Source organism: Aythya fuligula, chromosome 5, assembly GCF_009819795.1.
Source record: "Aythya fuligula isolate bAytFul2 chromosome 5, bAytFul2.pri, whole genome shotgun sequence".
NCBI lineage: Eukaryota > Metazoa > Chordata > Aves > Anseriformes > Anatidae > Aythya > Aythya fuligula.
Genome location: NC_045563.1, coordinates 55,461,907 through 55,479,536, shown reverse-complemented (window position 1 = coordinate 55,479,536; position 17,630 = coordinate 55,461,907). Strand labels below are relative to the sequence as shown.

The window sequence follows — 17,630 nt, the reverse complement described above, 5'->3', positions numbered from 1 at the left end:
ACAGCTGATCACCACTGCTTGTTTTCAGAAACACTTCCGAAGGCAATGCAGATGAGTTCAGCCTGCTGCCAGCTCCGTGTTTCACTCGTGCTGTCACGCTGCACCCCTCGCCAGGGGAACCAGCTGCCCTGCTGCTTCAGGCCAGGGAGCATCTGCCCCGTGTGCTGAAGCTAACTGAATAAGGCCCTTATTTCCCAACCTTTGAACGTGTATGTCATTTTCAAGCATCAGCACATCCGAATACTCAAAGATCCTGCTGACTTCATGTCAAGCTATACATACTCAGGGTTTCTTTAAGCTTATTGCAGGAAGCCTCAAGAAGAAATCAGTTCTTAAAGGACCCCAGACTAAGCAAAGTTACTGCAAGGCTATTCTTTAACTTCAGCAACTTCCTTAAATGTCTTGTTAGAGAACAAGTTGGTACCATATTTCCAATTACTTCTCAATAACCAGCACTCTGTGCCTTATGCACACAGGTTTAAAGAAGTGTGGTTTTGGTTGGACCACTCACTTCTCAGTTATATATCTTATCCGCTCACACTACCAGGAAGCTGCGCTGTCACTCTCTGCAGAGAAGTCTTGTTCAATAGCGCTTACATCTTCCTCTAAACCTGGTAGGCAAGACAGACACCTTTTTGCTGTATTCAGGGGTTATCATGGTACTGATGGAGTATACAGGGGACTGCAGCAACCATGAACCCCTGGGGTCTCACCTGAAGCTTGACAAGCACTAATCACTCAATCGCTTAATCCATCCAACTATAAAACCATAGCACCTTGAAAGCTCAGAAATGATAACAAAACTGCTTCCATTACAAAGCATCAACTTAAATCATAACACCCCAGAACATGCTGCAGCTCCTGGAGCACCACAGCCCTGCCACGCTGCTGCAGCTTCTTGCCTTCCTTTAGACAGCCTCTAGCTGTGAATGATGGAGGGAGGCAGGTAAATCTCTTTCTCCCTCCCTCCAGCTTAATAAGCCTCCCAGGACTACAGCCACACTTTTGATGCTCACTTCAGAAAGCCCAGGGCCATGCTGTGACTGGCTCAAAGTACTTCGTTTAGCAGTAATGATAATCCTCTCTGATGGCTAATTAGAGCTGCAGGGAACAGACACAAGAACTAAAATTACAGTAACATATGACATCGTGTACTCGTGGAATAAATAGCAGGACAAGAACATGGGCACAGAAATAAGTACTTGGTTCAATAGCACTGAGACAGGAAAGAAACTGCACAGATGTGGCATTGTTTGTGAAGAGTACTTCTAACACTCTTCACCTAACCCCTGAGAAGGGCTATATAGACAAAACCAAGTTCAGGAAATGTTGTTGAATAGAGCAATGCCATAGCTACTATAAATAACTAGGACAAAAGAGAAGGTAGCAACATTTTAAGAAAAAAAGGAACAGAAAAAGTATAAGAGACAGGAAAGAGGAAAAGACTTTTGGAAAATTCGGTATAAGTAAACACAGGGAAACAAGGCCAGCATGGAGAGAAGAGGTTTGCATGGCACTTCAGTGCTGACAGGAAAGCACAGCAAACCATCTCAAAGGGGACAAAAGGCTGAAGCCCAAAATGCAGTGCACGGAGGTGCTTGCTGTGCTCACTGACAACATCGCTACAAGCTGAGATTGTGCCAGAGCATTTAAGGGTTTGGCAACAGGCACGTCACTATCAGCTTTCAGCAGGACCTTTGAGACACCCCACCACCACCATCGTATTGGAGCATGAAGCAAAAGCAATCTTTAGACCGCACTAAATCTGGCTCAAGCTTTAGTTATTCTGACACTTCCAGAAATCTAGCAGATGCTGGTGCCTTGGTTCCTTCCCATTTAGCAGTTTATGCTAATTTCTCAGAAGTTATGTCAGAAATCTCTCAGAAATTGCTTCACCTTGGAGTGCCAACTAAGCCAGTTGGGAGGGATGGGGACAAGTGCTATGGTCTGCAGAAACCAGAGACTTTCAAGTTCTCATTTCACAATAGCACGCGTGATAGCACCAAAGGGCTGCCAGGCATTGGCACATACAGCTGGGCCAAACCAACATAATCAGACAGAAAGAGCACTGTGCATTTGCTAGATATCACCAACTTCTATCAGCGTAACTCCTGATAATGTGGCTCAATGCTTCCATCTGAATTTTGCTTTATCACTGACAGCTAAATACAATTTTGTCTGGTCAGAGGGAAGGTTTGTCTGTTTGTGAATTAGGGCCGCAGGAGCTTTCTACTGACCCCAGGAAGCCCCCTGCTGACATTCAGTATCGGTATCATTGATACCCTCTTGCCAAAAATGCAAGTACCCGATGTGTGGAAGCAGCCTGCCGCTGCTCAAGGCCAGTGGATGGCAGCATAGCACCAGGGAATGGAAATGCTGCTTCTAATTTAAGCATACTTCCAGTAAACTACAAGTCCTAAGGTTTACCAGAGCCACCTGGAAATTAATTAGACTACTGCCCCTCTTGCCCTAACACAATGAAGGCAACGCAGTTTACTTTTTGAAGGATTTATTGTGTCCTCAAGTGAATAGACATTGACTCTAATGCCATGAGCAAACGGGAACTGGAGCACTGCTCTCCTTTGGGGAGGGCTGGCTACGGACCCGCCAGCACCGGCTGGACCCGAGCTACACGGGGACAGTTCCTGGGGTGGTTCCTCGGGCTGTGATTTCACCGCCCCCTTCGGCTCCCCCGCCGGTGACCCCATAAAGCCTCAGGCACCGCCTGGGCTCGCAGCGCTCAGCCCGAGCCCGGCCCCGGCCCCGGCCATGCCCGCCCCCGGCCGCCCCGCACGGCCCCGAGGCGGGGCGAGCCCTGCCCGAGCGCGGCGCCGGGCGGAGGCCGCAGGCGGGGCCGCCGCCTCCTTTTCCTCCTCCTCCTCTTCCTCCCCGGCCGCCGCCAGCCGTGCCGGCGGGGGGCCCCGCCATGGGGCTCTGCCTGCCCTGCTTGGGGGGCGCCGTCAAGGACGTGGTGGAGACGCCCGACCCGGTGAGTGCGGCCCGGCCGCTTCCCCCCGGCCGCCTGCGAGCGCGGTGAGGCCCCGAGGCCCTGGGCCTGGCCCCGCCGCCTGTGTCCGTCCCCGTCCCCCCCCCCCGGCGCCTCCTTTTGCCCTGGGAAGGGGAGAAAGGTGCCCTGGACACAGCGCTGGGGGCTCCCCGCAGCCGCACGGGGTCAGGTTTAGGCTGCAGGGACAGGAGCTGCTGCAGGGCTGGCTGCCCCTGCCCGCCCTCCTCCACTCCCCACCTGCGGCTTTTAGCCAGGCAGAGTACAACAACCCCTTCTTTACCTTCCCCAAGGACATTTATCACTGTCTTCTCCTTGTTTTTCGGGGAGCAAAAGCACCGTAGAGGTTTCTAAGGGGGGGAGGGTTGGACTGCAGCTCTGTCAGCAGCTGCTCCTCTAGCCCATTAGTCACTAAACACACTTTGTTCTCCCACATTTGCGGTGGAGGTAAAAACGATGCTAATTGACATAAGGTTGGCATTTTGTGACGGTTTGCAGTACAGGTTTGAGTCACTTAAAAATGCAGACTTTTAAAAGAAGGTACAGACTGTATCGGAATAGAGTTTCACTGTCTTTCACATTTTATTTAGGAAATAAAAAGAAGACAGCTAGCAGAAGCTGCCGAGAAGAGGCAGATGGAGGTAACGCCTGATTAAATGCTATTTATTCAGAATATATTTGGGGAGCTGGTTTACAGGGAAAGTAGCTAGGACTTCTGCAGGAACACCAGATATCGTGCATGGATTATGGGCATTGTCGGTAGGTTTTCTGAGTACTGATATTTTACCTCCATACTTCAGTATATACACACACATACTAGATTGTGCAGCTAGGTAAGTACTCAAAGACCACTGCAAGGTAACTGAGCTTGTTTGGATGGAAGAAGTTCTTTCAGAGTTTGAAAACCATTTAGCAATTGAAGAGCAAGTTCACTGTTACTTTTTCCACACACGATAAGACTTGAAAGCAAGAGACATAACTACTGAGAACTAGAGTTGTTATTCAACTGCTGCAATGGCAATTTCAAGTTAGAATACATTTTCCATCTCTTAAAAAGGCAGATTATGGACACTCACAAGTTTGATTTATCAGTGTGGGAACAACCAAAAGTATTTCTCAGCTTAAGTTCTAGTAAGGTAAAAGTACGTACTTTGTCTTCCGTCTTTTTAAGGCTGGTAGGTTTTAGCAGTTTCAATAGCCTTAAAGCTTCATAAGGTAGAACATCACTGATCTATGAGAGTGGCTAGAACTCACTAGCCCATCTTCCTATCCTTACTTTTCAAGGAAGTTGTTAAGAAGTGAACCATACAAAACTGACAGTAAGGAAAAAGTATATCCTGAATACCACAGCTGATCTATAAAGAGAGTCACGTGTTGCTTCCATGTTACTGAAATTATATATCGAATTAAAAATTGACTATTACTAGTGACAACCACACTGACCTGGTCTTGAGGAAGTTAGCTAAGTAATTGAACCAACAACAGTAACACTTCAGAGCCTTTCTGTAGAAATTGTTACTTTTCATTTTTGTCTCAGACTACATATTAAAAGCAATCCTCCTGTAGTCTCAAACTTTTTCTCTTTTTTTTTTTTTTTTTTTTTTTAGGATAGCAGCTTGAAATATACTTTTGAGAAGTGTATAAGAGAAGGAAGTCCTCATCCAGCTCTTAAAAGGCTAAAATGGTTTCCTGGGAGGAAGGAGAAGTGAAGCAACTTGGGTTGCAGATAGCTTTGAAGTTCTATGGTAGCTATTAGGCTATTAAAGAAAATACAAGTATCACTCAGTTTCTCTCTCTTTTAAAAAAAAAAAAATAAAAAAATTGTTAAACTTGTACCAAGAACTTGGATAGCATCTCCATTTGATGAGAAGAGCTGAAAAACATGAATGGATGTTTAAACAGCTGAAGTTCTTAGAAGTTGTACCTGCCCAAATTGTCTCTTCCCACTTAAGTCTGTTCATGAGGGGAAGAAGAGGCCCTGACGCTGGAAAAAACTACAAACCAAAAGCCCAGAGCTTTTTTTTTTTTTTTTTTTTTGGTAAAGTTAAGTTCTGTCCTTGTGTCTTAAGGGATGCAAACTGGGTACACTTAATTGCATTAAAGTATGTTCACCTGGATATATTAATATCAAACTAGAACTCCCTCACATACCTGCAAGAGCACTTAATATAAAGAAGTACTCTGAAAAGTCTGGTTTGACATCATGGTAGCGTTAATTACTGTTTCCATCTTTACATGCAAACCAGAGTTCACAAGGTACCATTACCAGGACTCGCAGTTTGGCTTCTATCCATAAAAATGACTGACCTTATGCAAATATTTCCTCGCAGGCTTCCTCTCGAGGTATTAAGAACACTTATTCCGTAGAGCAGAAGAAAAAGAAACAGGAAGAAATAGAAAAAAGAATTGCAGCTTCAGGTTCTGGAGGAGGAGGAGGACTGAGAGTAAGTTTAAAAATGAAACAGTATGATGCAACTGTCTTGATATTCACTAAGGAAAATCCGATTTTGTTTTGTTGTTGTCTACAAGATTGAATAATGCAAGGAAAAAAAAAAAAAACAAGAGGAAGGGAAATGGAATAGAAATAGAAGCATGTGTCATGTATTCTCAAGCAGATTTAATTTCTGGGATGCAAGGATGGCAGAGAGCTTAGTTTTCCCGTCTTGCTCTCAGTTTCTGCACCAATGATCTGATTCTGTTTTATGATACTCTCAGCACTGGGGAACCTCCTCCCTGACCTCAGTGTCCCATTTCATTACCTCTTAAGACTTGCTCTTCTTGGCTCAGAGTTTACAGAATATCATTCAACTAAGTACAGTAAATGTTTGGGGTTTCAACCATCTTTTTCTCTTTCTAAAAAAATGCAAAATGCTGCCCTATTTACTGATAAACTTGGTTGCTGCTATTGCTACCACTTTTCTAAATAAACTGTCACAGAAAAACAGGTGAAAATTTAATGCAGGAGTTCTCCAGGGCAATAGCTGGATCCATTTCTTGAAACACAAGTTTTGTAAGCAATTATCTCTTCCCCCTGTTGCTGGATATGAGGGCATTCATAGCAGTGGAACTCTGTGGGTGGGAGTTCACATATCTGCTACCACTGGTGAGCTTTGTGTCCACCACTCACTGGATATAAACTGCATTAGACAAGGGAGTTGGTCTTTGTACAACCCTGTGGTGTGGATATTTACCCCTCCAGCTTCATATAAACCTGTGGTGCATTTTGTTGTTTTTTTCTTTAGTGGCAGGTTGGATAAAGAAGTATGACTTCTGGAGAGACGATTGATGTTTACTGCCAATAACTTGCCAGTTTCTGCAGCCGAGTGGCACTTACTCATCATGTGGCTTTTGCTGTTTGCGTATGAAGACTCAGCAGTACTTTGCCATTGCAGGAGGGCAGATGTGGAATTGTGTACTAAGAAAGTTAAGAGCTCAAGCCTCTGAACACTAGGTTTTGGCCAATTTTTGTTTTATGTGCATGTTTTATTGGTTCCCTCTCAAGGGAGTGAGATGGGTTTTCTCACATAGAAGTGATGTCTTGACCCTGTAGTCAGTCTGTGTGTATGTTATCTGGTCAGTGGGTATGTCTATGTTTATGGCCAGCTTAGGCAGAGTTCACATGCCCATGTGATGTTTAACACTCACTTCGAGCTCTACAATTAAACTTTTATCCAACTCCTTATATAGAATGGAGTTCATAAATATGTATCTGGATATGTAGGTTACCACATTTCTTTTCAGTTTCCTAATAACTTGTGAATTGCTTAAGGATTTAGTGCCTTTAAAAAAAAACAAAAACAAAACAACAACAACTAAAGCAGTTTCAATGATAGGCCCTCACAGACTGAAGCCTTTTGACACTGCATAATACACCTTTATAAACCCTGTATACTTACAGCAAGAAAGCTGTTTTATTGTGAGTCTAATAAGCGTTCTCCTCACTTTCAGATGTGAATTTCTCTTCAACATATACGTATTTATAAGGAATACTGGAGCATAAACACTACATTAAAAATACCGTTAATTCATTGTTTTGTTGCTTTTTCCTTTTAAACACAAGAGGGCAGTGCTGCACTTCAGATGATTTTGAAAAACACAAAACAGAAGACCCATTATGTCATCTCTTGGCTGGTTCATTTGCTGAAACTTCTGTACTATCTGGGTGGGTTTGTTACACTGCACTAACATTGGCCAAACGCCTGAAGCTCTGTCGCTTTTCTTCTGTATTCAGGAATGTCTGTAATTCCCTTCCCAAATGTGAAGCTGCCTTGGATTATTTAGAGCTACCTAAACTATGGCATAACTAGTGACCTCAAGCCCCTGTTTTCATAGACAAGGAAAGCTTGTTGCAGCATGATCAATGCTAAAAAGCTGGCCAGTCTTTTCCCTGAAAAGCATTGTGTTTGGCTCAGCATGTCATTGACCCCGTTTTGACCTATATTGGCTTTTCGCCTTCCCTGAACTAAATACTTGTTTTACCTTCCCAAATTGTGTCTCACATTGTCTTAGGAGCTCAGTCCTGACACAGGGAGTTTCCTGGCTTAACCTTCATAATTGACTCAAGAAAGGAGACCTTACAATTTTAATATGATAGCGTTAGGGCTAAGAAGTTGTGTCCTTGGCAGATGATGAATACATGTAGTTTCCTTTGATTGTTTGCACTTGTTCTCTTCACTGTATTTAAAAAACATTACTATGACCAATTAATTCTAATGAAAATGCATTGAGATGTAATAAAGTATATAAAAAAAAGTTTGCAATGTGAATTTCAATCCAACATCCGTCCCATTTGGCGTCCTACAGAGATTATATAGATGGTATAGATGGTACTTAGCATATTTCTATGATGTACCATCTAAGATGGTACTTAGATATTTCTAACTAACACATTTTACTTCTCGCTCTCCATCTTACTGTAAGGGAAGATCAGCAAACTGACCTAACAGAGAGTCGGTACTTGAGTAGTGATCACGAAGATTTTCATGGAAACCAACATAATAACCTCATCAAGCAAGTTGTGATTCCTGGACACCTGCTGAAGTTTCCTCTTTGACAAAGCAAGAGGTATTTGCAGTGTGAAGTTCTCATGCTAGTGTGCCATGACATGCTACCCACACTTGCTATAGATAGGGCAAGGTAAGCCTATTCTGCTCCAGGTAATATCATCTGGACCAGCAAAAATGCTGTACATTTATTTTAAAGATTACCACGCTGGCTGAACATAAACACCACTTGTCATTGATTCCTGGTCCAGCCAACACAACTGGCTTACTTGTGGCTCTTGGCCTGGCAATGTTCCTGGAAGGTGGGAATAAACAAAAATCAGATCACCTCTGATTGAGTGGGCCTTGTGTTAAAAGGAGGTTTTGCAACCCAGAATTACCACAGAAGCAAATCTTGCTTCTTTGTCCAACCCTTCACTAAATAGGAGATACGTCCATGCTTCTTAAGTGACCTGGTTTTGAACATGAAATATATTCCTACAGCAAAGAAAGACTTCAGAGGATTTGGGGTGCTGTTATTCTGTATTACAAGTCACCAAGTGATAAAGCTATTTTTAAAAAAGCTTTCTGTACCATCCTGGCTTGATTGTTTGGGCAATCACAGCCTGAACCTAAACTGGGAAATGACTTGGGTGAATAAAAACACTTCGTTTTCCTAAGTTTTCTGATAACGTTAATACCAGATCAGAATGAAAGCAAGACATACTGCAGTTCAGCAGCATACAATTTATCGTTGCCTGCAGAGTGCTATTAGGTGGTAAAGCCAACAGCTACATAGATTCAAGCTGCTCCCTACTTGGAGAAACAGATACCACCCCTCTTTGTTACCACTTTGTGCTGCACTAAGTAGCTATTAAACTCAATAGGAATTTGGTCCTTATTTCCTCCATTCCTATCAGTTCACTTCCCCTCAGAAACTGTTCAAAAACATTCAGATGAGTTAGGTGGTTGATACTGTGTTTGATTTACAGCACTATGACCACACCTCTTCCGCCTACCTTCTGAAAGCATTTTTAGTTTCTTGCAAAACGCTTGGGGAAAAAAAAAAATTCTGGCAGCCAGAAAACCATGCTCCTGAACTGACATCAAAGGGCTGAAACTGAGTGACAGGATAGTCATTGCAGCAATAGTTACAGAATGAAACCATCTGCTACTGTGCACTGTCAAGATACACTGATTCCAGGCAGAGATTGAGGCAGGACTTGCTGAGGTTTGGGAGAATGCAGAAGCTACGGCTCCCCAAGGGTAGGTAGGTAGCACCACTGGGCGCCCTTAGCCAAACACATGGCTTCAGCATGTGGTTTGGGCACCCTGACAGATTCAATCATGGAGACAAAGCTCATCAAGTACGAGTGGTGCCAGCAGCTGGACTGGGATGGAAAAACCTCTCCAGCCCCATAAAATTTTGCGTGATCCTAAAGGTCTGTTTCACCTTACTTCAAACTCCAGTATACCCACAGGCTAAGAAAGTAGGAGACAAAGCAAAGAAAAGGCCCTTGGCTTCCTTCCCAGTCAGCAGCCAACAAGGCAGTACACAATATAAGCCCCAGAAGAATCAAACCCCCATAAGCATCTCTAGCAGATGCTGCTGTAACACTGTGCTGCGGCAAACAGCTCATCTCACTGATCTAAAATGAACACGTATAATGTATTCAGTGTTGCGTCTTCAGTTATAAGAAGCTTGCTATACCTTCCCACACATATATTCACACCTCACTCTTTCACTCATCCCCACCAAGAGCCCTTGAGCTCCTTGAGCTGGTTACCATAGAATTTCTCTCTCTTAAGTTGCTGTTGGGCAGGGGGGGGGGGGGGTTGGTAATGCAAATGAAGGCTCAATTATCACTACAATAAAGATAAGGTAAAGTAATGTTCCCACTCAATTATATAAATAAATCTGCTTGGGGGAAAAAAAAAAAAAAAAGACAAATAGAATATGAACAGCAAGGTAACATAAGGTATGTTCTACAATAAGTATTAACAGGTGTTACAATTAACATTTCCAAATTATTTCTGAATTGTTTCCAGAATTATGATGTTTATTTAACGTTATATGATAATAGTTTTTAAAAGCCATCTTATACCAATTACCATCTTGAGTTTTACCAGCATTATTTATTTATTCACAGCTAAAAAGTGGTTCTGTGTTGGCTTCTACATGACCCAACTCACACTTCAAGAAGAGGCTCTGGTGCAGCTCAGAGTAGCTCAGCTTTGTAAGCCTCCCTGACACTCACACTGCAGAGTTACACAATGACAAGTTGAGCTAAAGTCACTACATGGTCCTCTTCCTCACTGTCAGCCTCCATTGATGCGTCAATGTTTCATCTTTTCATTATTCACTGTTGTAACAAGGAACTATTTCAGAGTCTCAACAGACCTTGCTTAGGATACAGAACAATGTTTGCAGATCTGATACACTGAAGGCCAGAGCATCCACTGGTACTCTGATATTCAGTTCAGCCTCCTAGGAATCTATGCAAGATACCTTACTAGCCACACACCACGCCATAGAAATTTTAAGTACTATCCAGAATAACTGATGACCAACTTCGTTTCCCCTCCACAGACAACATTTTTCAAACAGCCTGTTCTGTTCCCATACTAACAAACAACAAGAAGTACTCTAACTCCTTCAGCAAGATGTGAATGCTCAGCTTCAGCTTTGTAACATGAATTTCAGACTCCTAACTCCTCAGAAAAATAAATAAATAAATACCCAACGTTGCTCCAGAGCTTAGTACAATAACAAGACACCACTTAACTAAAGAACTACACTTACCTTCCAAATATGATATCTCCAGCCCCTCTTTCCAAAAGAAGTTAAATTACTGCAGGATTTTTTTTATTGATTCTCCTGCTTTAACTTCCTTCTCCTTGCTCCTTACCCATCCCAGGTGCATCAAATGACAGAAGCCCCACCTGAAAACGTTTTACTCCAGTTAGGTGGTAGCAGGCAGTACGTAAAAAAAAAAAAATCCTTTAAAGGGCTCCTATTATACCATCAAATAGGCTGAAGTTTTAAGTCAAGTAGTATTTCAATGTGATTTTAGGATGCTGGAGTACAAATGCATACCCTAGTTTATTACTTATTTATTTATTAAATTTAAAATCTTGGTTTGGATTTACTGGGATTATTTGTTGATGTTTAATGTTAAAATAAATCTAAGTATAACATATATATAAAATTGTAAATGTCTGTTCTTAATCTATTAACATATAAATATCTTTCAATACTGTGTGCCAAGCAACTGTGTAATTGCTAGTATTTAGCAGGTATTTATAGGTAGTAAGGTAGGATAGTTCTACTGATATGTGATAAAATGTGGTGGTTTTAGTAAGGCATTGAGCGTGAGGGAACAAGGTCTTGAGCCTGTCTTGCTGTAGCCAGTAGAAATCTTGCCTTTAATTTTTAAGACCACAGGAGCAGATCATACGGGTATTTATTAAAACTAAAAAGTACAGAAAAATAGCAATTGATACTTTAAAAAACAAAACAAAACAAAACAAAAAAAAACACTTCAGGAACACTTTCGATTCTGTTCTTTCCCTGCAAAGGAGGAAAATTAAACATAATCCAAGTATTTTCTGCGCTATCTGTCGTAAGTAAATGTTTACACCACCATTTGCTGTTTACCTTACTATTAGGTTAGTAAGCAGTTCTACATTGTAGGCATCTCCTCAGTGGCACCAAAGTACAGGAATACAGTTTACAAATACCAAACAAGACTTTGAAAACATATGAGTATTTTTAAAAAAGTTTATTTCATTTGTAATGAAACAACTGAGTTCTGCTCGAATTTATACAGTCAGTGAAATAATCCTATAAAATGATTTTTCTAGGAAGTTATAAGGCACATAAATTACCAAATATAAACAAAGAAAAGTAGCCAAAATTATGAACTAAGCCCCAATACGTCTTTAGCTATTTTAGAGGTGTGTGAATGATTTACAAGAATGTGAATCACTCTACTGACAGGGTAATGAATATTTTATATTTGGCATGACCAACAGAATGAAAAATAAGGGGAAGGAAAAGCTCACGCTCAAGCAGAGGATAATGTTTTGTGATGGAAGTGGGACTAGTCTGTTCTGAAGCTCCTCCTTGGATAGAAGGGCCATGCATCTTTTACTACTTCCCTTCATGGCTTGCAAAACATCACCCTGCTAGTACAGCTGGCCGTCTCTGTTGTCTGACAGGGGAAGGGGCAACCTTCCTTCTGCTTCTATATTGGGCAACTCTGTCAGAAAGAGGAAGGATCTAAGTGCGGATCTAGCACTTGGTATTGCCTTTTGTTTTAAAGAGTAGAAGGGTTGTGGGTCTTTCTTCTTGAGCTATTTTATGTTGTTTTGTTTTTGTGTTTTTTTTTTTAAGTAATCACTTTGGGAAGTTGTTTGGCATGCAACAAGTCTCTATATTCTATTGCTTAAAAAAATCTTGCAACCCATAAAAATAGTCAATTCTGATTTCATTTCAAGAGGCATTACCAAATAATTTCCACAAATACTAATTTTCCACCTGCATATATATATTTCAACTAGTCTAACAGTCAAGGATTCAATGTCATAAGATTTTCATACAAATATATTGTATTATGTATTTTCTTCCTTTAACAGGATCCACTCCTTTATGTAACTCTAAGTATACATTCACGTATTAAAGAGTAATAATTTGGCTAAAAATATATGTCTATTTCTTATCTGATTGTAGTAATTAGCCTAGCAAGGGTAATTTGCTATAAAAGATACAGTACTAGAAATAAATATTTCTACAATTCAAAGATCTTCAAAATGGGTTGCCATTTCCAGTCTGAAAGTTTCTGAAGTCCTTTTAAAGCATAAACTAAATTTGCTACACTTGAGAAAATAATTTGGACCTACATATATAGAGTCCCAATCACATGAGAAGCTTATTTCACTTAATCTCCTTCTTGGTTTTGTAATGGGCAGAAACAACCAGATAATTGTCTGGATTCATGTCCCTGAGGGTTGGAGACTTGCTCTGGATTGGAGAAGTTTTCCCATCCACTCGAGAGATCTGCAGCATTCGGCACGGGTCATGCTTCAGTAAGTAACCTGCAAAAGTCTCCCATCCTCCTCCAACACGGACCATCACGTGTTTGTTGTGCAGCATCTGAAATTACATATAAAGGAACAAAAAATCTTCAAGGTGAACCATTCACTGGGTTTTCATTCTTCCTGCTGGAAAAAGCTCTGCTTATTTAATTAAAAGTCACAGACATATTAGTATTTTGCTTTAAAATAAAAGGGAAAGAAACAAAACTGTAGAATGTTTTTTATTTGAACTCAGTAACTATGAATATTTTTTAAAAAAAAATTTAAATAAAACTTTTTATAAAATATAAAAATAGTTTATTTAAAACTTTAATAAAATAAAATAGTATTTAAAACTAAAAATTTTCATACTGTCCGTAAACATTACTACTTCTTTTCCGAGTCTGATGCCACTGAGTGATCCTGTTCTTCACGTAGTTAGTGTAAACATGGTAGGGCACATGGATTATTTTTTTTTAAATACATAGATACCATCATACATGTTTTGATACCATCATACATGTTTTGAGACTGTTTTTTGTTTACATGAGAAGGAACTATATAAATGAAGTAGTGAGGGGAAAAAAAAAAAAAAAAAAAAGAAAAAAGATCTTTATCTCCTAAAATATCAAAAAAAAAAAAAAGTTATTTAAGAAAATGAAGAAGTGAAGTACTGTTTGTTTGTTTGCTTGTTTTTTTGTTTTGTTTTTTGTTTTTCAGTATTGCTGACATATATTGTAAATAAAATGCTATAAGGAGGGACATCACAACTGCTATATCTGTAGCTGTTTTGAGATATCTCAATTTATGCTGAGTTGTAAAAGAATATACAAGAAAAGTCCCTACGCTCATCCTAGGAGAAGATCTCAGTAGTGCTTATGCTTGCTGTCTTTATTCCAGCAACACTAGTGCTTGACCTACAAAGAAATTTTAGGTTAAGACAGAGGTATCCAACTGTCCAGTTAGGTGCCTATCTCTGTTGTAGAGTGTGGACCTCAAGGTCCACACTTATTTTCTGCCTAAACTCAAATAAGGCTTTTCACCAATTACAAAAGTAATGTCTATGCACCTAGTCAAGTCATAATTCATGCATTGAAACATGCTTCGATTAAATGCATCTTATGAATTGCAAAACATAATTTAGCCATAGCACAAGAAATTAAAAATTTGCCTTGTGAAAGTTCCACCTCCAGGCCACTGTCCTCAGACAGCTCTACATTGTCCTATACATGCACAACTGCCTTGAGGGCTTACAATATTTGCACTTCTGAGAGTTATATGGCATACAGACCTTTTGTAACCTAGCCCAGTGGTGCACAATCACTACACAGAGTACGGACAGCAAAGCAAATAAATAAATACATAAATAAATAAAAATGCCCAATAAAATAAATAAATAAATAAAAAGCCTTCAGTGGCATGAAATTTAAATCACATTTTCAGTCTGGACAATGTATCATGAAAGAAGCAAATGGTTTTTACATCAAATTGAAAATTGAAGTTCAAACAGTGACAGTGCCTTACGACAATAATATACATACTTCTATTTAGCTGCTTTCTCCTGTTTGAATGCTTTAAAAAAATAATTTTGAGAAATGTACCCAGAACTTGTAAAGTAAAAGCATTTTAAACTCTACATCAGTCCACCACGACATGTGATGTTGCTGTGGGAATGAGTTAAGTGTTGCTGAATTTCAGCTTCCACATATTGTCAGAGGGGGCTTCACGTTCCAAAAGAAGTTAGTATCTGGACTTCTGATTAAGAGTTAGGAATGGAAAGTTAGTAAAAAAATATATTTGGTTCAATTCCCCTTAGGGACTGCTGCACAGACAAATAAAACCTATGTGGTATGCTATTTCCTGATGCTCAGGTTAAATATACATCTTCTGTCTTTCTCCTCCGTTTTGAATATATTATTTTTATATTATAAAATTCATTGCTTGCTCTCTATAGAGACAGGGTTTTCCTGCATCCTAAATATGGTCATTGTTTATGCTGTGCTGTGCCACAAAAGCACAATTTTATTCCTATGGCCATATTTTGATTTCAGGAACATCAGCACAAATCCAGAATAAATCTGCTAGCTTCAAAATTGCTCTGGACTCCTCACAGAAGAATAAAGGATTTCTCCTGCATCTATAAATAATTGCTCTAATTTCTAACTGAAAAAGCCATTTCCACTGCAACACCCTTCAGCTGAAGATGAAACTTTTGGTTGAGATTCTATAATCCCCCCAATCCAGCTTTTCCATGAGAACTCTGAGAAAAAAGCTGGATACCACAGTAATAAATTTAATTAGTCAGTTATCAAGGCCAATAAATTCATAACATTAATGTATTTTGATGCTGCTATCCAGCTAATTAAAGCTGAGAAAATCCTTCCAAATGACCAAATTACCAGACAATACCTTTGCAGAAGAAATTATAGATTGTTTTGGTATGCATTAAGGCATACCAAAGGGATAACAGACAAAACAATTGAGAGAAGTTCAAAGTATGCTGTCACTACATAGGACTTGGACATCAAAGTGAAACATGGTTTAAACTGTTTTGATTTTCACATAAAGGAATTGAGGGAACTTTGTGGACTATTGGAGAGATATTAGGCTGTACATGAAGATATTAAGCTCATGTAAATAAGCATAGCTCTACTGACTTGAAAAAAAATCTATTTGGTTTTATAGGAACTGAAAATCTGGCCCAAAAATGTTATTCTTCAGATTATATTACAACTTTTTTTTTAAGGATATTTCAGGGAGGGGAAGGGAAGCAGGGGGAGGAATTACACACGATGGATCTCATCCAAATCCTGCAAAAGCCAACGGAAAGAATCCTACTGACTTTAATGGCACTGGGGCTGGGCTCTGGAAGCCAAACTCAGCAACCTAAAGCAAATCACAGTCTGGAGTCAGTCAGCGTGATTTTAGGCCAACTTCTGAAATGATGTAGGCTACATACTGAGAGTATATTGACTATAAAATCCAAAGGTGTTTGGCAAAATAACGCAGCACATCACACCAGAGGCTGCACAGAGAAAATTTTGCACTCTGAAAGTATGAAGTTAATGAGATTGGGAAAGATAAGAGCTGAATGTATTTCAATTAAATTTTCCTGAATACAAGCCATTTAGATTTATTGTCATCAGAAGATAAGACTCTTGTTTCTTGTATCTTAGCATTTAGCGGACCTTATTTTGACAGGTGTTCAGAACCACATAATTAAATGGGCTTCTACATTAATATATTTTCACAGTGGCCCTAGAGATATTGCAGGCCACAAAAAAAAAGAGAAAAAAAAAATAGAAAAAAAGAGAAAGAAAGAGAGAGAGAGAGAGAGAGAAAGAGAGAGAGAGAGAGATCCTAGCGTTGGTAAGATTTACACACACTGTTTTGTCAGCACAGTACCAGCAGCAAGCTGGAACACCTCCCTGCCATCACTTGGCAGGCTTCGAGGCCAGTGCTAAGTCACAGCAGCAGTCACAGCAGCACCAGCACACCCGTATCGTGCACTCAGTCATGGCACTTTAACCACTTTAACTTTTTTTTTTTTTTTTTCTTCTGGAAATGCAGCTGAAGCTCTTTAGGAATCGTTTTGCTCTGCAACTTGTCTGTACCATTTACATTGCTGATCTACCCTTCTGTCTATGCCAAAAAATGGCTTTCTCAAGTCTCAGTATTAGTCACTAAGCATTTTTCATGACAGGCTTGGCTGTTAACCTACATCCTCTTGAAGCTTGCCACTGAAAATTATCACATCTGTCACTTCACGTGAAGCTCAGCCTGGTAGGGCCCAGAGAAAGACTCCAAGAAATACTGGCAACATACAGAGAAGCCTGTCCAGCTGTATGCTTTCATGGACTCTCCAAAAGAAACTGTGACAATATCAGTTCAGCATCTCTGACGGTCACTGAGACGTACAGAGAAGTCTATGCCAACATTTGAACAAAGTAATGCTAATACTGTGTTCAAACAGGTGATGACTGGGGGCTGACCGAGAAGATGACATTGAGGAGAGCTGAGTGGGCACTGGCCAGTGGTCAGAGAAAGGTCTAAAAATTGAAAACAGCTTTGATAAAAAAAGAAATGGGGGGAAACTACACAGATGTGCATGTCATGCTGAGAGTGGCATGTCGCTGTCTGCCCCAAAATGCAGATTTAGATTTAGGGATGGGGCAAGCAAGAAGCATTTTGGGTTTAGATTTATACTTCTTCCATTGAGTTTTTGAGAAGTTCTGATGCAAGCCAGTACAAGGGCAATGGACAAAAGAAAAAGAGCTGCCCTGTGGCCCATGGATTAGCAGTACTTCATGGTGATGTTTAGTAACATCATATTTCCATGATCATTAATGTTATCACTCTGACAGCGTATTAGTTTCCAGTACATGCCAGTACAGGAAATGCAGTCACATAAGTATTTGCACCAAGTCTACTAGATACATTCAAACGAGGAAGTGAATTTTCAGAAATATGCAGGTAATTGTTGCTCTGTGGAGTTTTGCTACTTCCCTGAGGATTCAGTGACCTGAAAATGCCATCGAGAATATGTAACAGTCTCCTGATAAATTGCT

The 17,630-nt window shown here is 40.3% G+C and overlaps 2 protein-coding genes across 4 annotated transcripts in view; one reads left to right on the top strand and one right to left on the bottom strand.

Moving 5' to 3' along the window:
- Window positions 1-2,809: 2,809 nt before the first annotated feature.
- SVIP (small VCP interacting protein) lies at window positions 2,810-7,033 on the top strand. Its single transcript, XM_032188942.1, has 4 exons — window positions 2,810-2,989; window positions 3,595-3,645; window positions 5,335-5,448; window positions 6,247-7,033. Exons 1-4 carry the CDS (start codon window positions 2,927-2,929, stop codon window positions 6,259-6,261), a joined length of 243 nt encoding a protein of 80 aa, XP_032044833.1. The 5' UTR covers window positions 2,810-2,926; the 3' UTR covers window positions 6,262-7,033.
- A 5,310-nt stretch (window positions 7,034-12,343) lies between these two features.
- The window catches only part of GAS2 (growth arrest specific 2), an 89,265-nt gene continuing 83,978 nt past the window's right edge, over window positions 12,344-17,630 (bottom strand). For all 3 annotated transcript variants that reach the window (XM_032188752.1, XM_032188751.1, XM_032188750.1), the window contains exon 8: window positions 12,344-13,141. In XM_032188752.1, the coding sequence (XP_032044643.1) occupies window positions 12,923-13,141 (219 nt within the window). In that variant the 3' untranslated portion in view covers window positions 12,344-12,922. The remainder of the gene's footprint in view (window positions 13,142-17,630) is intronic.